This window comes from Psammomys obesus, unplaced genomic scaffold (genome assembly GCF_907164565.1).
Source record: "Psammomys obesus unplaced genomic scaffold, mPsaObe1.curated_primary_1811, whole genome shotgun sequence".
Lineage (NCBI taxonomy): Eukaryota > Metazoa > Chordata > Mammalia > Rodentia > Muridae > Psammomys > Psammomys obesus.
The window spans coordinates 3831752-3856912 of NW_026586463.1; the positions used below are offsets into that span (position 1 = coordinate 3831752).

The 25161-nt window shown below is 38.6% G+C and overlaps 1 protein-coding gene across 3 annotated transcripts in view; it reads right to left on the reverse strand.

Moving 5' to 3' along the window:
• The window catches only part of Cwc27 (CWC27 spliceosome associated cyclophilin), a 212447-nt gene that overhangs the window by 72604 nt on the left and 114682 nt on the right, over positions 1–25161 (reverse strand). For 2 of the 3 annotated variants that reach the window (XM_055601911.1, XM_055601910.1), the window contains one exon: positions 11497–11594. In XM_055601911.1, coding sequence (XP_055457886.1) covers positions 11497–11594 — 98 coding nt within the window. Of the gene's footprint in view, positions 1–11287; positions 11350–11496; positions 11595–25161 lie in introns of those variants that run through there. The other variant, XM_055601912.1, reaches the window with a different exon arrangement.

The following is a 25161-nucleotide window of genomic DNA, read 5'->3' on the forward strand; positions in this document are numbered from 1 at the left end:
ATCTATCTATCTATCTATCTATCTATCTATCTATCTATCTATCTATCCATCTGTCTAAAACAAGGTTTCATTATGAAGCTTAGAATGGTCTTGAACCCCTGATCTTACTTCTTCAGCTTCCTGACTGTTCGTATATGCATTTATTTATTCATTTCCTTTCCAGAATTTTCATTAAAAAAAGTTTACCACCCAACTTTTAAAATCCAAATGAAAAGCATCCCCTCATTCTAGGAATATCAAGACGTTTGCAAGCAGTGATTTGCTTTGTAACATGGCTGTCCCCAAGAACCATGGATTCACAAATTAGAGAGCTTCTCTCACTTATGTTAGCAGGAGATTCAACTCTTTATATGCACAATTCATGTATAACGGTATATACATCCTGATACCTGCTAAAGACCTTTACTGAACATGTTACTTCTTCCATATGCTAGAATCATACTAAATGTTTGAAGTATACCTCTTAGTAACAGAATTAAAGACAAAAAACAAATGAAGTAGTAGGCTAGAAAAATACATAGAATTGGCCCTGCATTGGCTTTTCTTTTGCTAACTTATTCCTTACAAAATAATTGAGATAGGCACCACATGCTATGTTAGGTAGTATCATGTCAAGTTGACACAACCTAGAATCCTTTTAGAAGAGGAAACTTCAACTAAGAAAATGCCCAACACCTGAGTGGCGAGTGGGCAAGCCTGTGGGACATTTTCTCAATGAATGATTGATATGGGAGGGCCCAGTTCACTGTGGGTGGTGCCACTGATGGGCTTGTGGTTCTGGATGCTATAAGAAAGCAGGCTGAACAAATCATGTGAGCAAGGCAGTAACAATGTTCCTCCACGGCCTCAGCTCCAGTCTCCTACCTTCAGCTCATGCCCTGACTTTCTGCGATGGACTGTGATGTGCAAGTGTAAGATGAAATAAACTCTTTTCTTCTGAAGCTGCATTTGATCATCGTATTTTATCACAGCAACAGAAACCCTAACTGAGACACATGTTTTCACCCTTTTAGATATAACTGCCCACATCTTCCTTACTATTTAAACCATTTTGAATTTTATTTAAATTTTTTTTGTTACTATTATTTATTACAATTTATTCACTTTGTATCCCAGCTGTAGCTCCCTCTTTCATCTCCTCCTGGTCCCACTCTCCCTCTTTCTCCCCCCCCTCAATGTCTTTCCTCTAGTCCACTGATAGGGGAGGTCCTCCTCCCCTACTATCTGACCCTAGCCTATCAGGTCTCATCAGGAGATCCTGTCTGGATCCTCTTTCTGTGTAGCCTAATAACGTCACCTTGCCAGGAGAAAGTGATCAAAGAGCAGAGTGCAGGGAATCTTAGAGAAGAAGGGGGAGACTGAAAGACCTGGAGGGGACAGAAGCTCTACAAGGAGACAAACAGAGCTAAAAAATCTGGGCACAGGAGTCTTTCCTAATACTGATACTCCAACCACGTACCATGCATGGAGAAAACCTAGAACCCCTGCATAGATGTAGCCCATGGCAGTTCAGTGTCCAAGTGGGTTCCATAGTAACAGGAACAGGGACTGTCTCTGACATGAACCGATTGGCCTGTCCTTTGATCACCTCCCCCTGAGGGGGGAGCAGCCTTACCAGGCTACAGAGGAAGACAATGCAGCCACTCCTGATGAGACCTAATAGACTAGGATCAGAAGGAAGGAAAAGAAGACCTCCCCTATCAATGGACTTGGGAAGGGGCATGTGTGGAGAAGGGGGAGGAAAGGAAGGATTGGGAGGGGAGGAGAGAGGGAGCTACAGGGGGGATACAAAGTGAATAAAGTATAATTAATAATAAAAAATTGAGAAAAAAATCTGGGCCCAGGGGGTCCTGCAGAGACTGATGAATCAACCAAGGACCATGTATGGAGGGGACCTAGACCCCCTGCTCAGATGGAGCCCATGAGGAGCTCAGTCTCCATGGGGCTTCCCTAGTAAGGGGAGCAGGAGCAGTCTCTGGCAAGAACTCGGTTGCCTGCTCTTTGATCACCTTCCCCTGGTGAGGTGGCCTTACTAGGTCATAGAGAAAGAGGATCCAGACAGTCCTGATATTTTAAAGCTTAAATGAGAAGAAACAGAACGATTCCTGGCCTGAAAAGGTTTCTATGATTCAAACACAAATATCCTTCACCTTTTAGTCAAATAAAGTTAAAATTAACACCTAAATTAGGAGACTTCTGGAACTTTTGGCCTCTAAGGGGTGGGAGAAATGACTCAGGAGCACCTGGAGAAAGTTAAAAGCTTGGGAAAAGGGCCAGTTTGCTCAATGAGAACTCATCATGTGTGCTCTTAGGTTAGCAGAGAGCAAATATTCCATGTGGGTTTTTGTTTCCCATAGAAATCAAGATTAAGCTACTTTAACATTATATATTGGATAGATAGGAAGTAGTAAATATATATACTTTCACACTGAGTCAAGCCTGAGGCTCCTGGTCTGATTAATGCAGTACCACAAGACAGAGGCAACTTGCAATGGCAAGGTGTACTCTGAGAGGTGCACTGCACCTCTTTGAAATTTGTCCTTGATTTATAGCTCAGATTGCCCTTCTCCTCTCGCTTCTGGCAAGAATCACAAAGCAGGCATTGTCCGCTGAGAACTTTAAGGGGGATCTGACACCTTATCTCCATAAAGCTTATTAAAGAATCTGTCCAGACCTGTACCTCTGTGTGACTGACTATGTTTAGTTTGTTATTACTTATCTGATGATGACACTTAAAAAACCCGGAAAAGATTTAGACATAATTAAATGAAAAGGATTATGTATTTTAGTAAAAAAAACCCGAAAGAGCTAACACAGGAAACCAACTTTATCAACAATTAATTATAAATCTTATTTTAAATTTATTAGCCCCCACAGCAGTATGTGCACAAGCCAGGGTGGCTTACAGTGGGACTAATGGGGCTCTCGGGCTAGAAATAAGAGTGTCCGGCAGTACATCTCTTTTGATATTGCTGGTAGCTAAACCAAACACTATGTTCCTTGTTTACCTAAATTGGGCTTTCTCTTAGAATCAACTGCAGATTCTGTAATCAACTAAGGGAAGGAACTATTTTGAATATTACATGGTCCAATCTCAAACTAATATGAAAATTTTAATTGGATGACTGTAATGGTTTTAGTCTTTGATATTTGGTTTATTTTCTTTACTAAAACATTGACTTAGGTATTGTCTGCAGTCTGTAAAAAGTAAATAGGAGGCCAGTGAGGTGGTTGCAATCAAACCCGGCATGGTTTGATACCTAGGACCCACATGGTAGAAATAGAGAATCAACTTCTGCAAGTTATTCTCTGACCAATATGCATGTTCTGTGGCATGTGTGTACCAGTATGCATACATGTACACACACACACAAACACAAATTGAATGCAATAAAAATTAAGAGCAAATAGAAGACAAGTGACAAATTTATGTTTCTCCTCAAGTTTATTACTGAATTAAACTGCTATATATAGCTAGCACATTCAAAAGAACACATCACCTAGTATCCAGAATACTGGATAATGTACTCTTGGACTGAAAATGAAATGTTTTACAAAAGCCAGATATATAGCTGCACAATTGCAAAATCTTTCTGGAATGGGTTCATGAGAATATTTAGTTCAACTGATATATAACTCTACAAAGCCAAGGTCAAATAACACTTTCCAATTTCTTTTTATGTGTGAATCTTACTTTATAGAAACACACACAAGTATCTCTGGATATGTTCACAAAGCGAACCTTGGAATATCTGTTGACTGGGAAGGCAGATAGAGTTCTGGCATGTGCTGAATGATATTCAAATTCTTTGTTTCTAAAACTTTGCGTGGTAAGATGACTTGTGATATTATCTATAATCACAGGAAGAAGTTCCATTTACTTAAAACTTGCACAGCAACACTTTTTTTTGAAACATAAAGTGGTGTTTTCTGAAATTCATAAATCTTTCATAATAATAATTTTTCTACTATCACATCACTACATGTGCCAATTTTAAAAGTTCAAAGTATGTTTAGAGGAAACAAAATTCCAAGAAAAATAAATAGGCTTTAGGAAGGACTACACCAAACTACACACACAGCACAAACAGTGATAATAAAATAGGGTCCATAGTTTGATGCTCTTGCATATATATTCCCAGGGGATCAGAGGCCCTCTTTTTGCTGTGTAGATGTACATAAACACAAAACACCCACAGATAGAAAATATATGAACAAATCTTAAAACAAAACAAAACAATACAGAAGTAGCCTACTGAACTTTGTAAACACTAATAGCAAAGAAATCTCAAAGTTACGATTCCTGGAGCAGGACAGATGTCTTACAAGTGCTCACTGCCTTTCCAGAGACTCCCTCCTCAGTGTTCTATTCCCTGAGCTCACATCAGGTGGCTTACAACCACCTGTAACTCCAATTCCAAGGCATCCATACCCCTGTGGCCTCTGTGGTACCTGTACACACGGAATGAACACACACACACACACACACACACACACACACACACACACACACACACCCCAAATAAAAATAAATTTTTTGATAAAGCAATAGGTTCCTAGCAACATGAGAATCAACATAAGATGGCTCATTTAGTGTTTAGCTCATGGTTTGTAAAGAACAGTCAAACAAGCATGAGCCTTGAAGAAGAGACTTCAGGTCTAGGGAAAGGCAAATATAAGAACAGCTTGTGGTATTAGAAAGTAGGAAAGTACTCAAGAATGGAGGCAAGTTGAAAGAACACAGGAGCGACCATGAAAGAGATATTCATAGCTAATGCTGGAAAAATTTGAAAATAAATGATAATTTCTGATTCTGAAATTAAGACTAATATGGATAATAATAAGCCCATATTGAAATAAAGAGTAGATCTCTTTCTCTTTCTTCCCCTGTACTTCTAAGTGAGGCCTGTCTTTTATTTCAAATAATAAAAGTAGCAGAAGCCAACCAAAAGAGAATGACACCATTAGAATATCACAATAACTAACTAGAGGAAAAATCTACTATTTACCAGTAGATGATAAAATTAATGCCAAGAGAATTAATTAATGTTGAAGAGAAGTAGGGTATTTGAATAGTCTAGCAGTGTCTGTCCTCAAATTCTTCTAAACTGTAAAGGGATGAAGAACAGTATAATGTAGGGTGGTGTAGCATAGAGCAGCACGATAACACCCACGCACGGTGATACTATGTGAGTCAGCAGACAACACTGGACTGCTAATAATGTGTGGACAAGGAACACAATTTCAGTGTCAATGTTTCTAAAACATGTTATGAGAAACCAAACTAATTGACAGATATTCTACAAAACATTTAACTAGGACTCTTTAAAGCAGTAATTCTCAACCTTCCTAATGCTGCGATCCTTTAACACAGTTTCTCATGTTGTGGTGAACCCAATCATAAAATTATTTCATTGCTACTTCATAACTGTGTCACAATATAAACATCTGATATGGAAGATATCTGATATACGAGCCCCACAGGATTGTGGCCCACAAATTGAGAACTACTGCTTTAAACTATCAAGGTGATAAAAGATATGGAAGGATAAAAGGATAAAAGATATGTTACTAGGTAACAGAGTTGAAGACAGCAGAAAGCTAAGGCAACATGGAGTCTTACACAGAAAAAGGGTTGATAGGATTCAGCTTCCAGGAAGGGCTGCAGTTAGTCAGCAGCACGGTACAGCACTAATTGCTTTGCTTAGACCACTGCACTTTGACTACAAAAGATCTTTGTTGTAAGTACGTGGAAACTCAGAATTATGACTTGTGATAAGTATAATAGCTTTTCAAGATTAGGCGTCAAGATGGCTCAGCTGGTAAAGGTGCTTGCTGTGCAAGCCTGATTATCTAAATTCCAATCCTAGAATCCATGCATAATGCCAGATGTAGTAATACACATTCACTGCCCCGGCACTCCTACAGTGGAGGAAGGCAGAGATATGGCAGTTAGTGTGGAAGCTTGAGGACCAGCAAACCTAGAGCACACACATTAGAAAACAGCAAGAGAGACCCAGCCTCAAACGTAAGGTGACCACTGACCTCCACAAACACACCCTTGAACACACACACACAAGCACACATGCACATTAATATAAACGAGCCAAAAAATGTTCAAGGTCATTAGAAATGAACTGAGTATGCTTTAAAATTATCTCAAAATAATAGAGTTTAAAAAAAACCAGTTCATTATGAAAGATTAAAAAACACAATGACACAAGCAAACAACCAGCCCTACATTTTGAAAGCTAATTTCATCATTCAGATTCAGGACAAATCCAACTATTTCTACATGATATACAGAAAACAAAAAAGAAGAAAATTACTGATACCAATGTCTTTCTAACTGCGACACACAAGAGTTCACTACAGTTTGTTTTAACCTACAGGGTCTAGAGAGCCCCCTGTTTTAAGGAGTAAGCAGAGGCTTTCTCTCCCTACCTCTCTTGAGCCTCTCACGGCAGACAGAGGCACACCACATCCCTGATGCACATCAACCCTTGCTCACTTCTAGCCCTGAGCCACAGCAGAGCCCGCCCCATTGCCAACCCTATACCCTGCTCTAGAGAGGTCTCGACACATGGGGTACTTATAGTTATTAGCTCAAAAGGGAATAACATAAGTACAAGACCTTTCCAGTCCAGCAGAAATACTATTATATATTTAACATGCTTTTAATATAAGAAACTATAAGAAACATGCTGGGTAATTCAGACCCAAATAATATAACTTTGGAGCTGTTTACCAATTGATAGCAGCTTCTGATTCAAACAAACACTGCAGACAAGATAACACATATCTTTAAATCTTACAAAACTTATGATAAGAATTAGAAATTTATGGGTTTTTTTTATAGTTGAGAAAATTACATATATAATAATTCTTACTGAAATTATTTCAAATCTATGCTGTCAAAACAGCCATTATCTATTCTGAGTTATAGTTTTAAATACATGAGCTAGTCATGAATATATTCATCTTTTACTTTACAATTTGAGACATTATGGATGATTTAAAGTTTTAGCAACTTATTCAAACATAAACTCCAGTGACTTGAATTTTTCCTCAACGATCTGTCTTCATTTCAAGTTACTGGGAGATAACAGTCCAAATAATCTCTGAATTATGTTTCTAAGCAGCTATGAGCTATACTGCTTATAACAATAATATATTTCACAATTAATATACTGCTGTTTTGTATCAGCAGAGATTTTCTTTAAGGCTAAATATACAATGTATATTATTTTCTTAAACAGAACTCCAATAACCACTTCAAAATCTATCATATGAATATGCTCTAGGTTTCACAAGAGCGTGAGGGTGAAGCTGTCCGCACAAAGTGACATGTTTCAGCACATTTACTCTACTCCTTAGAGGCAACTGAACAGAACTCATGATGATGCTAAAATGGGAATTATAGTATAGCACATGATTACATAAAAGAAAACTGGTTTAAAGGTTCCAAGAAATAATACTGGAAGCTGAACATTACATGCTTTATTATGAAATAGTTACAAAGATTTTAGTGAAGAGAACAGGTTTTTCTGACACTGGTCACAAAACAACATAGAAACTGTGTAGCACTTTCTGTGTCTTATTGCGGAGTGAACCAAACCTACATGGAACAAGTGAGATGCTCAGTGGGCAACGTGCTTGTCACTTTGTGTAAGGACCACAGCTAGCATACCGGGAGCCCACACGAAGTCAGCTATGAGTGGGCTCATCTGCATTTGTAGGGTTCCTATGGTGAAACAAGAGAGGACAGAGGGTGGGAGGACAGAAGGGAAAGAGGGAGAGAGAGAGAGAGAGAGACAGACAGACAGAATGCCTGGAAGCTCCAAGGCCCACTAACCCAAGCACATAGTGGTAAGCAACAAAAAAACATATCTCAAACAAGTTGCATAGCTGAAGCTAACATCTGAACTTTTCCTCTGACCTCTACACACCACCCTCCACATATGCACTTCTGTGTATGTACAGGTACGCACAAATACATATAGGTTAAAACAACAACGACAGCAACAAAATCCAGCAGGTATTAATACTATTCAAACCAACACATAAATATTTGTATGAATCCTAGTTTAGGTCTAAAATACTTAAATGACCTAAAGAGTGTGCAGTATAAAAAGAATGAACAGTTTCTGTGCACTTTTAATCCAGTTACATATTACAGCAACACTAAGTCTTATCTGGTTTTAAGTGCTTGGTAAGTTCTCAATAAGCTTACTTAAAGGCAATAATCATGGTCCTTTTTGAATCAAATTTACTTCTCAGAAAAATAATCTCTGTATGTGGAAACATTTTATTTACTTCCCAGAGCATGTTTGCAGGAAAACAAACCAACAAACCAACAAACCACCCAAACTGATAATCCTTGAGAAGGAGGAAGAAGAGGAGAAGAAAGAGGAGGAAAACTAGGAGAATTGAAGATGTTAGAAAATAAGGGTATTAAGAAAGAGAGTAATTAAACTCAATGGAGAGAAACGTAAATCAATACTATTGAAATCAGGGACAAGGCAAGGCTGCCCACTCGCTCCATATTTCTTCAACATAGTACTCAAAGTCCTACCTAAAGCAATAAGGCAACTAAAGGAGATCAGGGGGATACATATTGGAAAGGCAGAGGTTAAAGTTTCACTATTCGCAGATGATAAGATAGTATACATGAGCGACCCCAAAAATTCAACCAGAGAACTCCTTCAGCTGATAAACACCTTCAGCAAAGTGGATGGATACAAAATCAACTCAAAAAAATCAGAAGCCCTCCTGTATACCAAAGACAAAAGGGCTGAGAAAGAAATCAGGGAAACAACACCCTTTACAATAGCCACTAATAACATAAAATACCTTGGGGTGACTCTAACCAAGCAAGTGAAAGACCTGTTTGAAAGAAACTTTAACTCTCTGAAGAAAGAAATTGAAGAAGATATCAGAAGATGGAAAGATCTCATGGATTGGTGCTCATGGATTAGTAGGATTAACATAGTGAAAATGGCCATCCTGCCAAAAGCAATCTACTGATTCAATGCAATTCCCATCAAAATACCAACATCATTCTTTATAGACCTTGAAAGAAAAATTCTCAGCTTCATATGGAGAAACAAAAAACCCAGAATTTCCAAAACGATCCTGGACAACAACAGATCATCTGGAGGTATCTCCATCCCTGATCTCAAGCTGTGCTACAGAGCAATAGTAATAAAAACTGCATGGTTTTGGCATAAAAACAGAAAGGAGGATCAATGGAACCGAATAGAAGACCCAGAAATAAAACCACACACTTATGGACACCTGATTTTTGACAAAGAAGCCAAATTCATTCAATGGAAAAAAAGACAGCATCTTCAACAAATGGTGCTGGTCTAACTGGATGTCTACATGCAGAAAAATGAAAACAGATCCATATTTATCACCCTGAACAAAACTAAAGTCCAAGTGGATCAAAGACCTCAATATAAAAGCAGATACACTAAATCGGTTAGAAGAAAAAGTGGGAAAGAGCCTAGAACTTATTGGTACAGGAGACAACTTCCTGAACAGAACACCAACAGCACAGGCGCTAAGAGCAACAATCAATAAATGGGACCTCATGAAACGGAAAAGCTTCTGTAAAGCAAAAGACACTGTTGTCAGAACAAAACGACAGCCTACAGACTGGGAAAGGATCTTCACCAACCCTATATCTGACAGAGGGCTGATATCCAGAATATATAAAGAACTAAAGAAGTTAAAAAGCAGCAAATCAAGAAATCCAATTAAAAAATGGGGTATGGAGCTAAACGGAGAATTCTTTATAGAGAAATATAGAATGGCAGAGAAACACTTAAAGAGATGCTTAATGTCTTTAGTCATCAGGGAGATACAAATCAAAACAAAACTGAGATTTCACGTGACACCAATCAGAATGGCTAAGATCAAAAACTCAAATGACAACACATGCTGGAGAGGTTGTGGTGAAAGGGGAACCCTCCTCTATTGCTGGTGGGAATGTAAACTGGTACAAACACTTTGGGAATCAATCTGGTGCTTTTTCAGACAATTAGGAATAGCGCTTCCTCAAGATCCAGCTCCTAGGCATATAACCAAAAGATGCTCAAGTACACAACAAGGACATTTGCTCAACCATGTTTGTAGCAGCTTTATATATAATAGCTAGAAACTGGAAACAACTCAGATGTCCATCAACAGAGGAATGGATACAGAAATTGTGGTACTTTTACATAACGGAATACTACTCAGCAATTAAAAACAAGGAAATCATGAAATTTGCAGGCAAATGGTGGGATCTAGAAAAGATCATTCTGAGTGAGCTATCCCAGAAGGAGAAAGACACACACGGTATATACTCACTTATAATTTGGTACTAGACCTATAAGACAGGATAAACATACTAAAATCTGTACACCTAAGAAGATAAACAAGAAAGAGAACCCTGGGTAAGATGATCAACCCTCACTTAGAAAGACAAATGGGATGGACATTGGAAGTAGGAGAAAAGAAATAACAGGACAGGAGCCTACCACTGGGAGCCTCTGAAAGTCTCTACCTAGCAGTGTATCAAAGCAGATGCTGAGATTCATAACCAAACCTTCAGCAGAGTACAGGGAATCATATGAAAGAACGGGGAGTTAAAATGACCTGGAGAGGGCAGGAACTCCACAACGACCAAATATATCTGGGTACAGGGGTCTTTTGTGAGACTGTATCTGCAACCAAGGACCATGTATAGATATAACCTAGAACCCCTGCTCAGATGTAGCCCATGGTAGTTTAGTATCCAAGTGGGTTCCCGAGTAAGGGGAACAGGGACTATTTCTGACATGAACTCAATGGCTGGCTCTTTGACTCCCCTCACCCCACCCTCCTGCTAGGCCACAGAGGAGGACTTAGCAGCCAGGCCTGAAGATACTGATAAACTAGGGTCAGATGAAAGGGGAGGAGATCTTCCCCTATCAGTGGACTTGGAAAGTGGTAGGGAGAAGATGAGGGAAGAGGGTGGGATGGAAGGGGATGAGGAAAGGAGGGTAGGATGGGAGAGAATGAGGGAGTGGGATACAGCTGGGATACAAAGTTAATAAACTGTAACTAATATTAAAAAATAAAAATTTAATTAAAAAAAGAACAACAACAACAAAAAAGAAACAGAGTAAAAGGCTGAAGTAATGGCTAATTTGTTGAAGTGCTCCATGCACAAGCATGAGTAACTAATTCTGGGTCCCAAGAACCCACAGAGAAAGCTGGGCACACTGGAATGCACCTGTACCTGAGTAGCAGGGAGGTGGAAACAGGGGACGTCTGGGGCTTAGACATCCAGTGAGCTGCAGGTTCAGTTAAGGACACAACCTTAAAACACGAAATGGACAGCTCCTGATATTCATCTGAGGTTCCCCTAGCATTCTCTCTCTCTCTCTCTCTCTCTCTCTCTCTCTCTCTCTCTCTCTCTCACGTATACACTACTAAATAATAAAGTAAACCCATCAAAGCCCTTACCTTCAGTTCCTTTCTCTGCTTTTGCAGCAGTTTCTTTTTTCTGTTTTGCTGCTAAGAGTTCCCGTTTTAATTGCCTTGCTTCTTTTCTGAGCTCTTCACTATAAAGCAAAGAAAAAAAAAATGTACATTTATAATATACTGACAGAAAAACTGGCTTAGCAAAAACAGAACTTTTTTTTAGGTGCATTAAATAAAAAAAAAAATAGTCAATAAAATAATTAATTTTCTGCTATGTACATGCATTTCTGGATAAGCAAATATTACCTAAGTTATTTTCACAATAACAGTATAAGTACCTACAAATATTTTTCTTCTCAGATACATTATATATAAGAAGTTAAGTGGTAGTTTCAATAGATGTCCCCTATTGTCTCAGGCATTTGAAAAATTGGTCTCAGGTTGGTGTTGCTATTAGGTTTAGGAGGTGTGGACCTGCTGGTGGAAGTATGTTGCTGGGGACAGGATTTAAGAGCTCAAAGACTTATGCTAATTTGAGTTTGCTTTCTTGGCCTCCTATTTCCCAGCTTGAGATGTGAGCTCTCAGCAGTTCCTGCAGCCATGCCTGCCTGGCTCACTTCTCCAGTGTGATGGTGGTGGGCTCTGACACCGCTGAGACCAAAGTAAACCCTTCTATATGTTGCTTTGGTCATGGTGTTTAATCACAGCAATAAAAAGTAAGTACCACAGTGTTTTAGGTAGGGTTTCTATCGCCACAACGAAATGCCATGACTAAAAATCAAGTTGGGACAACAGGTTTATTTTATTTACACTTGCCATATTACTGTTCATAATGAAGGAAGTCAGGACAGGAACTCAAACAGGGCAGGAACCTCAGGGCAGGAGCTAATGCAGATGGAGGGAAGCTGCTTATCAGCTTGCTTCCCATGGCTTACTCAGCCTGCTTTCTTATAGAACCCAGGACCACCATTCCATGAATGGCACCTACAATGGGCTGGGCCCTCCTCCATCAATAATTAGGAAAAGGCCTTACAGCCTATCTTATGGAGGCATTTTCTGCATTAAGGTTCTCTCCTTTTGGATAACTCTAGTTTTTGTGTCAAGTTGCCATAGACTAGCCAGCACATGCTATAAGTGAAAACTGGCCTGCTGTTTTTCTATTTTACTAGTGAATTTAATGCTAGCCTCAACAAATAGGGCTCTTGTGTCAAATAAAACTTTTATATATGTTCTTGAAGGTGGAGTCTTTGTAGGTAGCCCAGACTGGCCTGGAACTAGTACATAGCACAGAGAGGCTTTGAACATGAAGCCTCCTGTCTGTAGGTATGCAACACTCTACCTGGCACGCAAAAACGATTTCAAGTTAAGGACTATTCATCTAATCCAGAGAGACACAAAACAGTTTGACTCCAAACTTGTTTTAGTACAGAAGTTTTACTAGTAATTGCCATTTATTAAGCAGTTATTACATGATAGTTGCATTGCTAAAATTATTTAAAATTCATTTGATTATTCAAACTTAATTTTTTTAGCTCTGCAGATACAGTTTGCTCATCTATGTTTTCTCAGGATTTGAGAGGCTGAAGCAGGAGGACTGAGAGTTTAAGCTATGTCTGGGCTACATGGTGAGTTTTAAGTCAGCCTGGGCTACAAAATGAGAACATCCTATTTCAACTCCCCCACCCTATTTTTAAAAAGTGCATCTAATGCCACATTTGGCATGTAATTTTCTCTGTGAAGCTTTCCAGGCCAAAGTATTCTGATTAACATGCTGCGTCATGGGTAAAAGCAAATGCTAAGTTAGAAGCATTAGCTAAGTGACTTGTTGTTTTAGGGCAGAAGATTCAAATTACTTCCTGACAACAATTATTAACTATTCATGTCATGCACCCTAGTTCGGCTATGGTTTATTACTTTACCAGGGTCCATAGGGTGGATGTTTGTCCTCAGTCATAGTACAGGGAAGGAAAGAACATTTAAGATGTTGGAAGTCCTTAGGCCAATTGAGTCATTCCAATTTACCTTTGGCTTCTTGTTTCAGAACATAACTTGTCTTTTATACATGCTTTCAACACTGACATTTGCCATCAGGTAATACAGCTAAGGTGTGGGTCTTGCCAAAGCTGTTAGGGTGTTTAGCCTTTTAACACTAAAAACTATGAGCCGACTAAGAATATATAGAGAGACACATATAGATATATATTTAATATATAACATTATATATTAATATATAATTATATTAAATAAACAATATCAACAGCATTATATTCATATAGTGCATATTAATTAAAAAATTACTATATAAAATTAAATATATATATTAGATAGATAATTACATATATTTGATTTCTTAAATCACTAATGCAAATTCTAGCCAGGCATGCTCTGTCATCAAAAGACACGTATTTACGCTATTACAGGAGAGCCAGACTGGGTTAAGGATGCTCAGCGAAGATGGGAAGCTCCAGTAGATACCACACCCTGATTTCTAAAGTTACTCCAGCCAACCTTAAGTCCAGACAGTCCTATAATGATCCAGCCTTGCAGGCACATCCAACCTGTAGCCCACAGATCCTTGTGACAAGGACAGCTATAAATGCAGTCAACACAATATGGGAAAGCCACTTAAAACATTAGGAGTTTTTTTTTTTTTTTTTCAATTGCTTTTTGTAACTTAATTTCTCAGGTCACAGACTATTAACTTTGCAGATGATCATGTTGTGTCACCATGTCAAAAGGCTGAACACCTCCATGTGTAAAGCTTCTTCCTGTTTCTGAATCGCATCATAGTACTTACTAACAAGTACAAGGGGGTTAGCAAACTGAAGGCCTCATAACATGCATGCTTCAGTTCTTTTAGCCTTCTACACAAACAGCCCTTTTTTTTTTTTTTTTTTGTCTACTTGGCCTTTAAGACCATACATTCTGAAACTACCCTTTCTGATACAAGTTCAATACATTGTAAATGTTTTCAGTCTTTTATTTATTATAATTTATTCACTTTGTATCCTGGCTATAGCCCCTTCTCCCCATCTCCTGGTCCCACTGTCCCTCCTCTAATCCCCATGTTCCTACCCTAGTCCACTGGTAGGGGAAGTCCTCCTCTGCTGTTATTTGACCTTAGCCTATTAGGTCTCATCAGGACTGTCTGAATTTTCTTCCTCTGTGGCCTAGTAAGGCCACCTCACCAGGGGGAGGTGGTCAAAGAGCAGGCAACCGAGTTTGAGTTCATGCTAGTGACTGCCCCTGCTCCCCTTACTAAGAGACCCCCCATGGAGACTGAGCTGCCCATGGGCTCCATCTGAGCAGGGGGTCTGGGTTCCTCTCCATGCATGGTCCTCAGTTGACTCATCAGTCTCTGCAGGTCCCCCTGAGCCCAGATATTTTGGCTCTGTTGGTCTCCGTCTGGAGCTCCTGTCTCCTCCCGGTCTTTCTATCTTCCTCTTCTTCCATAAGATTCTCTGTACTCTGCCCTAAGATCAACAATCAATAAATGGGAGCTCATGAAACTGAAAAGCTTCTGTAAAGCAAAGAATACTGACAACAGAACAAAACGACAACCTACAGACTGAGAAAAGTTCACCACCCCTACGTCTGACAGATAGATAATATCCAGAATATATAAAGAACTCAAGAAGTAAAACACCAACAAACCAAGTAATCCAATTAAAAAATGGGATATAGAGTTAAACAGAGAATTCTCAACAGAGGAATATCGAATGGGAGAAAAACACTTAAAGAAATGCTCAATGTCCTTAGTCATCCAGGAAATGCAACTCAAAACGACTCTGAGATTCTCCCTCAATCCATCAGAATGGCTAAGATCAAAAAACTCAAGTGACAACACATGCTGGAGAGGATGTGGAGAAACGGGAACCCTCCTCCATTGCTGGTGGGAATGTAAACTGGTACAAACACTTTGGGAATCAATCTGGCATTTTCCTAGAAAATTAGGAATAGTGCTACCTCAAGATCTAGGTATACCACTCCTGGGCATATACCCTAAAGATGCCCAACCATACAACAAGGACATTTGCTCAACTATGTTCATAGTAGATTTATTCATAATAGCCAGAATATGGAAACAACTTAGATGTCCCTCAACCAAGGAATGGACACAGAAACTGTGGTACACAATGGAATACTGCTCAGCTATTAAAAACAAGGCAAATGGAGGGAACTAGAAAAGATCATCCCTGAGTGAGGTATCCCAGAATCAGGCCCAGAATCAGGGAAACACACATGCTAAATACTAACTTATAAGTGGATATTAGCCATATAATATAGTATAAACATACTAAAATTTATATTCCTAAAGAAGCTAAAAAACAAGGAGGATCCTAGGGAAGATGCTTAATCCTCATTCAGAAGGGAAAACAGTACAGACATTGGAAGTGCAAGAAAAGAGGGAACAGGACACGAGCCTACCATAGAGGGCCTCTGAAAGACTCTATCCAGCAGGATATCAAAGCAGATGCTGAGGCTCATAGTCAGTCTTTTATTTCTACCAAGCTGGCAATCACTCTTAAAATCATCAAAGCCACTTCCTTACTTGTACTTCACGATCCACCCATGGTAATCCAATTAACACCATAATAATTCTAGATAGTATACTGATAGTCATTTTACTACTGTCCTCATCAAAGTTCTTAATTTTCTTGAACCACCTGACCCTGTGGATGTGACATAACTGCTAGGAATAAACTGAGACTATGGTTCAAGTTTTCCGCAATCCCTTCAGAGACTGTTCTAAGAGACAACCCCCCACATAAAGGGTAACCTTAGATGTGAGATACTGCCTGGGGGTTTGCCCCTGTAATAAATAGCCCTTATGACTGCAGTGTGCATTGAGGTTTGGGAGGCAATGTTTAGCATTCTACTATAGAAATTATCTTTCCTCTTTTACAATTTCAAGCACTCTCACTCGCTAATCCTTTCATTCAGCAAACAAACAAACTCAAATTTCTCTACAGTCTGCTGGAATCGAGTGATTATTATCTTTACAAATGGACTCCATCCTGGAAAGAGCAGTTTATATATACAGTCTGCTTCACAATCTCTGGCAATCTATCCCTCTGAAGGACTCCCAACCAAACTCAATGGCCTATGTTCAGATCTCCTCTTTCCAGATGGTCTCGCTGTCATTCAAAGATGTTAACTACTTCCTTCCTGAAATTCTATCTGAATCAGACTTTTCGGCATTTGAGTCAAGATTTCCTAATTCTCCCTGTTTTAGTTACTCTTTCTTAAAATTTTCCTCACTTGCCTCCCCTATGTAGAGACACTTGAGTCTCATGGTATCAACTACCACTCCTATGTAGGTTATTTTCAAATCTAGTATATCCAAGTGCTTTGCCTTGAGTTTGGTCCTATCTTTCTAACTATTTCACATCTCCATATAGAGTATGGAGAATGCTGCATGAAAGAAATATAAGATAGAACACATAAGTAACTAAAAAATTATAAAAATGAGCTGGGTGGTGGTGGCTCATGCCTTTAATCCCAGCTCTTGGGAGGCAGAGGCAGGAAGAGTTTGAGGCCAGCCTGGTCTACAGAGCTAGCTCTAAGACAGTCTATGCTACAAGGAAACCCTGTCTCGAAAAACAAAAACAAAACAAAATTATAAAAATGTAAAATGAAAATATTTAATTATATTCTATATATTTTTATTCCAAAATGTAAAAGGATTTTTTTTTAATATTCAAGACATTTTTACATCTTTTGTACTAAGTCCCCCCAATCTGGTATGTATTTTACTCTTAAGGTGTCTTCCAATTCTGTCTAGCCACATTTCAAGGACTGCAGAAGGACAGCAGGTCAGTGGTCTCATGATAATCATACACTCTCGCATACAAACTAGATGTCATCTCTTTTTTCATGTACCTGATGGTAGAACCATTATCTGTCTCAAGAGAAGATGTCAAACTTCTTCAGGACTGCTCTCTGTGGATCATTGTTAAAAAGTATATGTTACACATATAATATTTCCTCTTGTTACTCACCATCAATGCCAACTTCAGGCTCTTGTATACACCTCAGAAAATGCAATTACTTCCTTATTCTTGAAGCTTATGGACATAGCCTTATCAGTCTCTAGTTCAGTCAGCATGAAGTAAAACCAAACTGTGCAGTCACTGCTTGAGGAACAGGGCTGTCCTCCACCCACTAAGCAGTCCTGCCTTTTATTGTGTTAGTTTTCAGTTAGATAAGTGATTTTATCATTTAGAGGATGTTTCTTGAAAACTAAGATCTTTTAGGTACAGATTATTTTGCCATTAAAGAGCAAACGCTGCATTTCTAGGCCAGATAAATCAGCTATGCGAATAATCTGAAGTATATTAAGAATGAGACTAAGAAACTTTATACTATCTAAGATACTACTCTACCAGAAAAAAAGTTAATTAAGAAAACTAAGTTGGATTAAGCAGTATGGATTGAAAAGACAACTCTCACTTTTCACCTGAGGAGTGACTTTAGAACAGTTACTTAATTTCTTTGAGGCTCAGTTCTCCCACTATATAGTTAAGAAAGGTTATAAGATATTGAGCACACAACAAGTGTTCAATAAAAGTACCTACTATGTAGTTAGATATTTAAAATAACATTACTGTTTAGGGCTGTTTATCATATAAAATATTTTATAATTACTTATTTTAAAGTGAAAGCTCCCTCTAGTATATATGAAAGTTAATTTTGTTCATAATTTTGGAAGTGCAAAAAGTAGAAATCTAAACCTAAAGGGTCATAGATTTAGACATTCTATCGAAGTAATATAGCATAAACTGAACAAAAATAACCAACTCAAAAAAGGCAAAGTAAGATAAAAAAGCATAGATCTATACAAATTATTAAAAAATATCTTGCTATACTATCCCAAGATCCAGCTATGCCACCCCTGGGCATATACCCAAAAGATGTCTCACCAATCAACAAGGACATTTGCTGACCTATGTTCATAGCAGCTTTATTTGTAATCGCCAGAATCTGGAAACAACTCAGATGTCCCTCAGTGGACGAATGGATACAGAAATTGTGGCACATTTACATAATGTAATACTACTCAGCTATTAAAAACAAGGAAAACAAGAAATTTGCAGGCAAATGGATAGAACTAGAAAAGATCATCCTGACTGAGGTAACCTAGAAACACAAAGGCTTGGTATACACTCACTAATAAGTGGATATTAGCTGGATAAAAATCTACAGACCTAAAGAATCTAAACGCTAAGGAGAACCCTAGGGAGGATGCTTAAATCTCATTCAGAATGGCAAACAGGATAGACACCAGAAGCAGTGGAAGAGGAAACAGGATGGGAGCCTACTATAGAGGGTACTCTGAAAGGCTCCACCCAACAGGGGATTGAAACAGATGCTGAGACTCACAGCCAAACTTTGGGTAGAGTGCAGGGAGTCTTATGGAAGGGGGGTTGGGGAGGGGATAGAAGGAGATGGAGGGGACGGGAGCCCCACAAGGAGACCAACAAAGTTAAAAAATCTGAGCCCAGGGGGTCCTGCCGAGACTGATGTACGAACAGGGACCATGCATGGAGAGGATCTAGGGCCCCTGCTCAGATGTAGCCGATTGGCAGCTCAGTCTCCATATGGGTACTTTTGTAAGGGCAGCAGGGGCTGTCTCTGTCATGAACTCAATTGCTTGCTCTTTGATCACTTGCCCCTGGCAATGTGGCCTTACCAGGCCACAGAGGAAGAGGACCCAGGCAATCCTGATGAGACTTGATAAGCTATGCGCAGGTGGCAAAGAAGGAGAACTCCTCCTTTAAGTGGATGAGGGGAAGGGGATAGGGGGAACAGGGATGGAGGGTATTTTGGGAGGAGTTGAGGAAGGGGGCTTCAGTAGGGACATATAATGAATAAATTGTGAAAAAAAATTAAAATTAATGTTAAAAAAATCTCACTCTGTTGAAATTTTCAAGAGATTGAGGATTTTCAGTGTCGTAATAATCTTTCAGACTAATAAAATCTCATATTTGTCAATGCTTATGGGATCCATCATTCTTGGAATGAATGTAACTTTAAAATTTAATCTTTAGATCACAGGCTTATTTTAGGGAATACAAATCTGACATTCTCTAGAACATGATCCTCCTATTCACTGGCATGAAAATATGTTCAAATATGCTAAAACAAAAATAGAATTTATAATCTTGAAGTACACACCACTATGTACTGCCAACATCATGGATGGGCCTGCTTTAAGGGCCAAAAAAGCAACTCCTCAGCCTCCTCAAAGTCTAGTTTCTATTTGAAAAATATTAGAAAGTGCCTTTATAAATGGCTTCTGCTGTTATTAAGTCTAGGACAAAAAATTTTTAATGGGTATGTTTCTAATTATATATTCATCTGAATTTTAATACAACACTATTAACCAATAAATAATTTTGTACTGTTCTATATATTTTTTAAACTAGTAAATCTACAGTATCTTTCCTTCTTACTAGAGATTATTAGTTTATTCAACAATTTCTAATATTTACAGGTAGCACTGTGGACACAAACACAGAAATCAAGATATACAAGAAAAGATGGGAACCTAACCAGTAAATTCTTCAATTCAGTTACCTCATTCATGACAATATTTTTGTTGTTGTTGTTTTTCTGTTTTGTTTTGTTTTCAAGACAGGGTTTCTCTGTGTAGCCTTGGCTGTCCTGGACTTGCTTGTAGACCAGGCTGGCCTCTAAATCATAGCTATCTGACTGCCTCTGCCTCCCTGAATGCTGGGATTAAAGGCGTGCACCACCACGCCCAGACAACAGTCTTCTTAGTAGCCTATAATACAGGTATTGTATTGGTTAGAGGCTGAGGTTATGGAGAGTTAAGTCTTGCCAGTAGCCAAAACCACCATCCACTGAAGGAACTAGAAAGGAACAAAAACCTGTAAATTCTAGTATTTTTTTTTTCTAATATAAACTACGAATACCTACACAAACTTTTCAAGGATTTTGGATTGCAAGGGACATAAACCTTGTCCACCAATAATGAAAAGAGTACATTATAAAAAGTAACAAAGAAAGCACTGACACGCTTAGAAATTCAGTGAAAGGTTTCTAAAGTGAAAGATGACTGTAGAAGAGGCATATGAACTGACCTATACAATACTTAGGGTTGTATCATATGTAGCCAATGAAGAGGCAACCAAATAGCAGGCTTATAGCTAGACAGGAAGTGGAGAGGAAAACAGTATGGGAAGTTCTAAAATAAGACAGAAAAAAATGAAAAGAAAAAAGTTAATTGACTCAGCAAATAAGGGTGCTTGCTGGACAATGAGTCCTGCCCCTGGAACAGCAAGCAGTCAGCCTGCTTTACATAGTTTCTAGGTTACCCTGCGGTTTTCAAAGAGACCCTGTCTCAAAAGAAATAAAATCCCACTCCTCTCTTTCCGAGTTCTGACAAAGCTACCAGAATGCTGGTGTCATTTGGTATCAGTTCCTGACTTACTACAACCTTCCTTTTACATGACAGTGTCTTTCTGTCTGTTTACTTTGAGCTTAACGTCATATAGATATCAAATTCTACAATTCTATTCACCTGAACTGTACAAAAAGACTATTGAATTGTGCACTAATTTCCATAAACCCTACTGAATCACACACTCACTTCTTTCTCAAGTATTTAAGCCCGCTCATGAGCTAGCTTCAAAACACATTTTTCTACTATAGTCTATCTTCCACATAGACTATACAGTTTCTCTAAATTCCAGTCAAAACATACCAGTCATCATTATCTTGGCAAAATTTAAGCTTTGGCACACATACCCTTTGTTCATGCCATTTCTGTGACTTAAAATAGTGCTATTTTACTATTGCTGTTTACTAAAATCTTCATCTTTCCTGGCTTCATGGAAAAAGTGGCACTTAAGCTATGGCTCTTCAGAAATACTATCATAACAAGGTCAGTGCAAAAAATTAAGGATTAACATGAAAAAGTACACTACCATGTACTTAGAAGGAAATTATGTCTATAATCAAAATATGTCACAACCAATTCATGACTGTTGAAATATAGCAGCAACTTAATGGAGTAAGATTTTTAAAAGAAATTGTAAAATGAAACTGAATATTATACCAAGATCTACTTTGCCACTGATTTTTTTTTTCTTTTAAGACTAATATGAAGGCTGGGGAGGTAGCTCAATTAGTAAAGTGCAAAAGATGTTTTATGAAAAAGCAACCAGGTTGTATGCTAACCTTAAAATGTTATTAAAAAATGGGAGTTTGAAGGAGATACCTTGAGTGGGTAGATAACACTTCTCCCAGAAGCCATATGATATTAAACAGAAATCTCAGTGCCAAGAGATACCCTCCCCTGAGCTGTTGCTTAGAGATATTCTAGAGGACCCCAAAATAATGCAGGCTACTGTCACTGCTCTTGGTTACCCACCAGAACCAAATGATAATATGCCACTGCAGAAGTTACCACATACTTTGACTGAAGGTAAATCAATCAATCAATCAATCAATCAATCAATCAAGCTGGAATTGAAATGGAAGCTCCCTCCCTACTAGCTAGCTTTCACAGTGCTGTGAGAGGCTATGTAGGCTGCTAGAAGAAAAATAAAATTGATGGTTTCACCCAGCTGTGAATAAAACCTCCTAAGCAACGTGGGCCCACTGGTATAATAGTGGCAAGACTCTTTTGGGGTAGTTAACTTCACTCTGGTTGAATCTGAGGTGTGCTCACAAGAGGGAATTCATACTCAGTATAGTAAATCTAGTTAAAAACTCATAGTTAAATTGGAGGTCTCCATTGGGTCCCTTCCCTCAGAGATGGGGAACCCTGAGGAAGAGGATGAGGAAGACTGTTAAGAATCAGAGAAGGGGCTGGAGAGATGGCTCAGAGGTTAAGAACACTGGCTGTTCTTCCAAAGGTCCTGAGTTCAATTCCCAGCAACCACATGGTGGCTCATAACCATTGATAGTGAGATCTGGTGCCCTCTTCTGGTGTGCAGGCAGAACATTATAAATAATAAATAAATGAATCTTAAGAAAAAAAAAAAAAGAGTCAGAGAAGATGAAGGACAGCATGAAAACATGGCCCACCAAATCAACCAAGGTCTTGTATGAACTCACAGAGACTGAAGAATCATGCTGCATGGGTCTGCACCAAGTCCATTATATGTGTTATGGCTGTTATCTTATTTTTGTGAGACCCCTAATGATGGGAGTGGGTGTATCTCTGATTCATTTGCCTGCTCTTGAGACTCTCTTCCTCCTTTTGGGTTGCCTTGTCCAGGCTTGATATAAGGGCTTTCGCCTTGTCTTTTTGTATTTTGTTTGTCCTATTTGGTTGCCTCTTGGAAGCCTGCTCTTTTCTGAGGAGGAAACAGAGGGAGAGTGGACCTGGGAAAGAACAGAAGTGTGTGTGGTTGGCTAGGAGCAGTGAATGAGGAAAAAAATGTGGTTGGGATGTATTGTATGAAAGAAGAATCCAATTTCAATTAAAAGAGAAAAGGCTCATAGCTATAAAGGCCATAGGCCCTAGGGTAGCAGTTCTCATTCTGTGGGTTGTGACCCCTACAACTCTTTCATAGGGATCACCTAAGACCATTGAAAAACACAGATATCATAACAGTAGCAAAATTACAGTTACGAAGTAGCATCAAAAGTAATTTTATGGTTGGGAGTCACCACAACATAAGGAACTGTATTAAAGGGTTGCAACATTAGGAAGGTTGAGAACCATTGCCCTAGGAGGAACCTACTACTGTTCATTTGTTAAATGGTCACATTGTCCAATTCCCTTGGAAATATTTATATTTATACTCAAAACTCATAGGTGAGTGCTATTCTCAGCTCTGATCAGAGAAACTTCTGTTTGTAGTAGACAGCAATTAGGCAGAGATTTGGAACTGGTTAAAGTGTTCACCTCAAAGGCCCAGGGAAAATTGCATAAGATGAAGTGAAAAGACTGTACAAGGTTGAGGGTGGTTAAGAGGATTTTGAAATGTCTTCTAGATAAGACACAGTTGTTGCAACTGTGATATTGATGTCAGTGATGATTAACTGCAGAAAGCTGGGTCATTAACATTCACCATGATGGGGGAGAGATCCACAAGGTGTCAACCCCTCTGAAAAGGTGATGCCAGCTAGTGGTTACTGAGTAGCGGGAGGCATATTCTTCAGTGGTTTAGCAACTGGTAAACTGTTCCTGCACAAGCAAATAACCTCCTACGCATGCTCAGGTAAGCAACCTTAAGTAGGTACAATGGAACACAAACAGAAAGATAAGAAATAGGAGGGGACTGTTAGAAAGAAGGAGTTCACTAGGCCAGGGAGAAGATAATGGAGGAACTATGATTAAAGTACTTTTGTGAGTACACGTGTATGGAAGTGAAAGAATAAACAAAGCAGAAGAAACCAAACTCAGGACAGGGAGGTTGTGCACTTGTTACAGTGCTTGTCCTGCAACCAGGACAACCTGAGTTTAACCCTAAGAAGTGCAAGCAGTGCATGGTGACAGGTGTTTGAGCAGTGGGGAGGCAGAAACAGGCAGATCCCTGAAGTTCACTGATGAGCCAGGCTAGATTAATTGGTCAGTCTCCAGCTTCAGTGACAGACCCTGTCTCAAAAACAAACAAACAAACAAACAAACAAACACCAAGCAACAAAAATACCCCACCAAGGTAGATGGGGCATGAGGAAACAACAGGTGCTACTGCCATTGACTTCAGTCCTCCATACATATGTGTCCCCCCAAACCTAATATCCATGTTGACATTCTAAGCCTTAGACAAAACATTTGAATGCGTATAGGCATGGTTATTTATCATACATCTAGGCTAAACATTATTGTCTGGCCACAAGGACACAATTAATATTTCTGAGCTACATTATCAAAAATTTAAGTGTAAATAATTTTTATATGCAGGTCATTTTATTTCAAATCTTTTGGCCTTAGGACATTAACCATTATGAATTAAATTACTTCTTCTCAGTTCTCATATCTAAAAAATAGTGAGACATCAACTAATTTAATATTCATCTTGGACACAGACACGAGTTAGAAACAACATGAGTCAGGGCAGAACTACACACTGACTCAGACAGCCTATTTCTTTATGCATTTTCCCTTTGAACTGCGAGCTGCCCATACAAGGAAAAGTTCTTGTTGACTTGCTCATTTTTAACCCAAGACAATGCATAAGCAGCTACATAAGCATTTTTAAAATGATAGTATACTATAGCAAGTTTACATTTCTATTAGGCTGGCTGCATCATATTATGTAAGTAGTTTTTTTAATCCTGCCATTTTCTTCAATAATGCAACTTTTGAATTTGAGACTAAAAAATTTACAATGGCATAATTTTCACTCAGTTTTAATTTTCTCCTGCTACTTCTCTCATTTTCTTTAGGTACCATGAATCTTCCTTGGAGAAAATAAAATTTTGTTGTTTTTTTTTTTTTCCCTTGTGGAATGATAAATATCATAATAAAAGTTGCTGAATTCAAACACTGGCCATCACTAACATTTGCCTTTAAAGAACTGGTAAAACATTACCAAGCCCTGATTTTTTGATATGCCTTTAAGAAAATTTTAGCCAACAAAAAGAAATACATGTGTGTTTTATATAAGATAGTAAATAAAATTTGCTTAAAAACTTCATTAAGGAAGCTGATGGCTAAACTAAAGTCCACTAGAAACTATTGTCTGTTGGATTATGGACTTAACACTTGAAATTAGCTTTAGC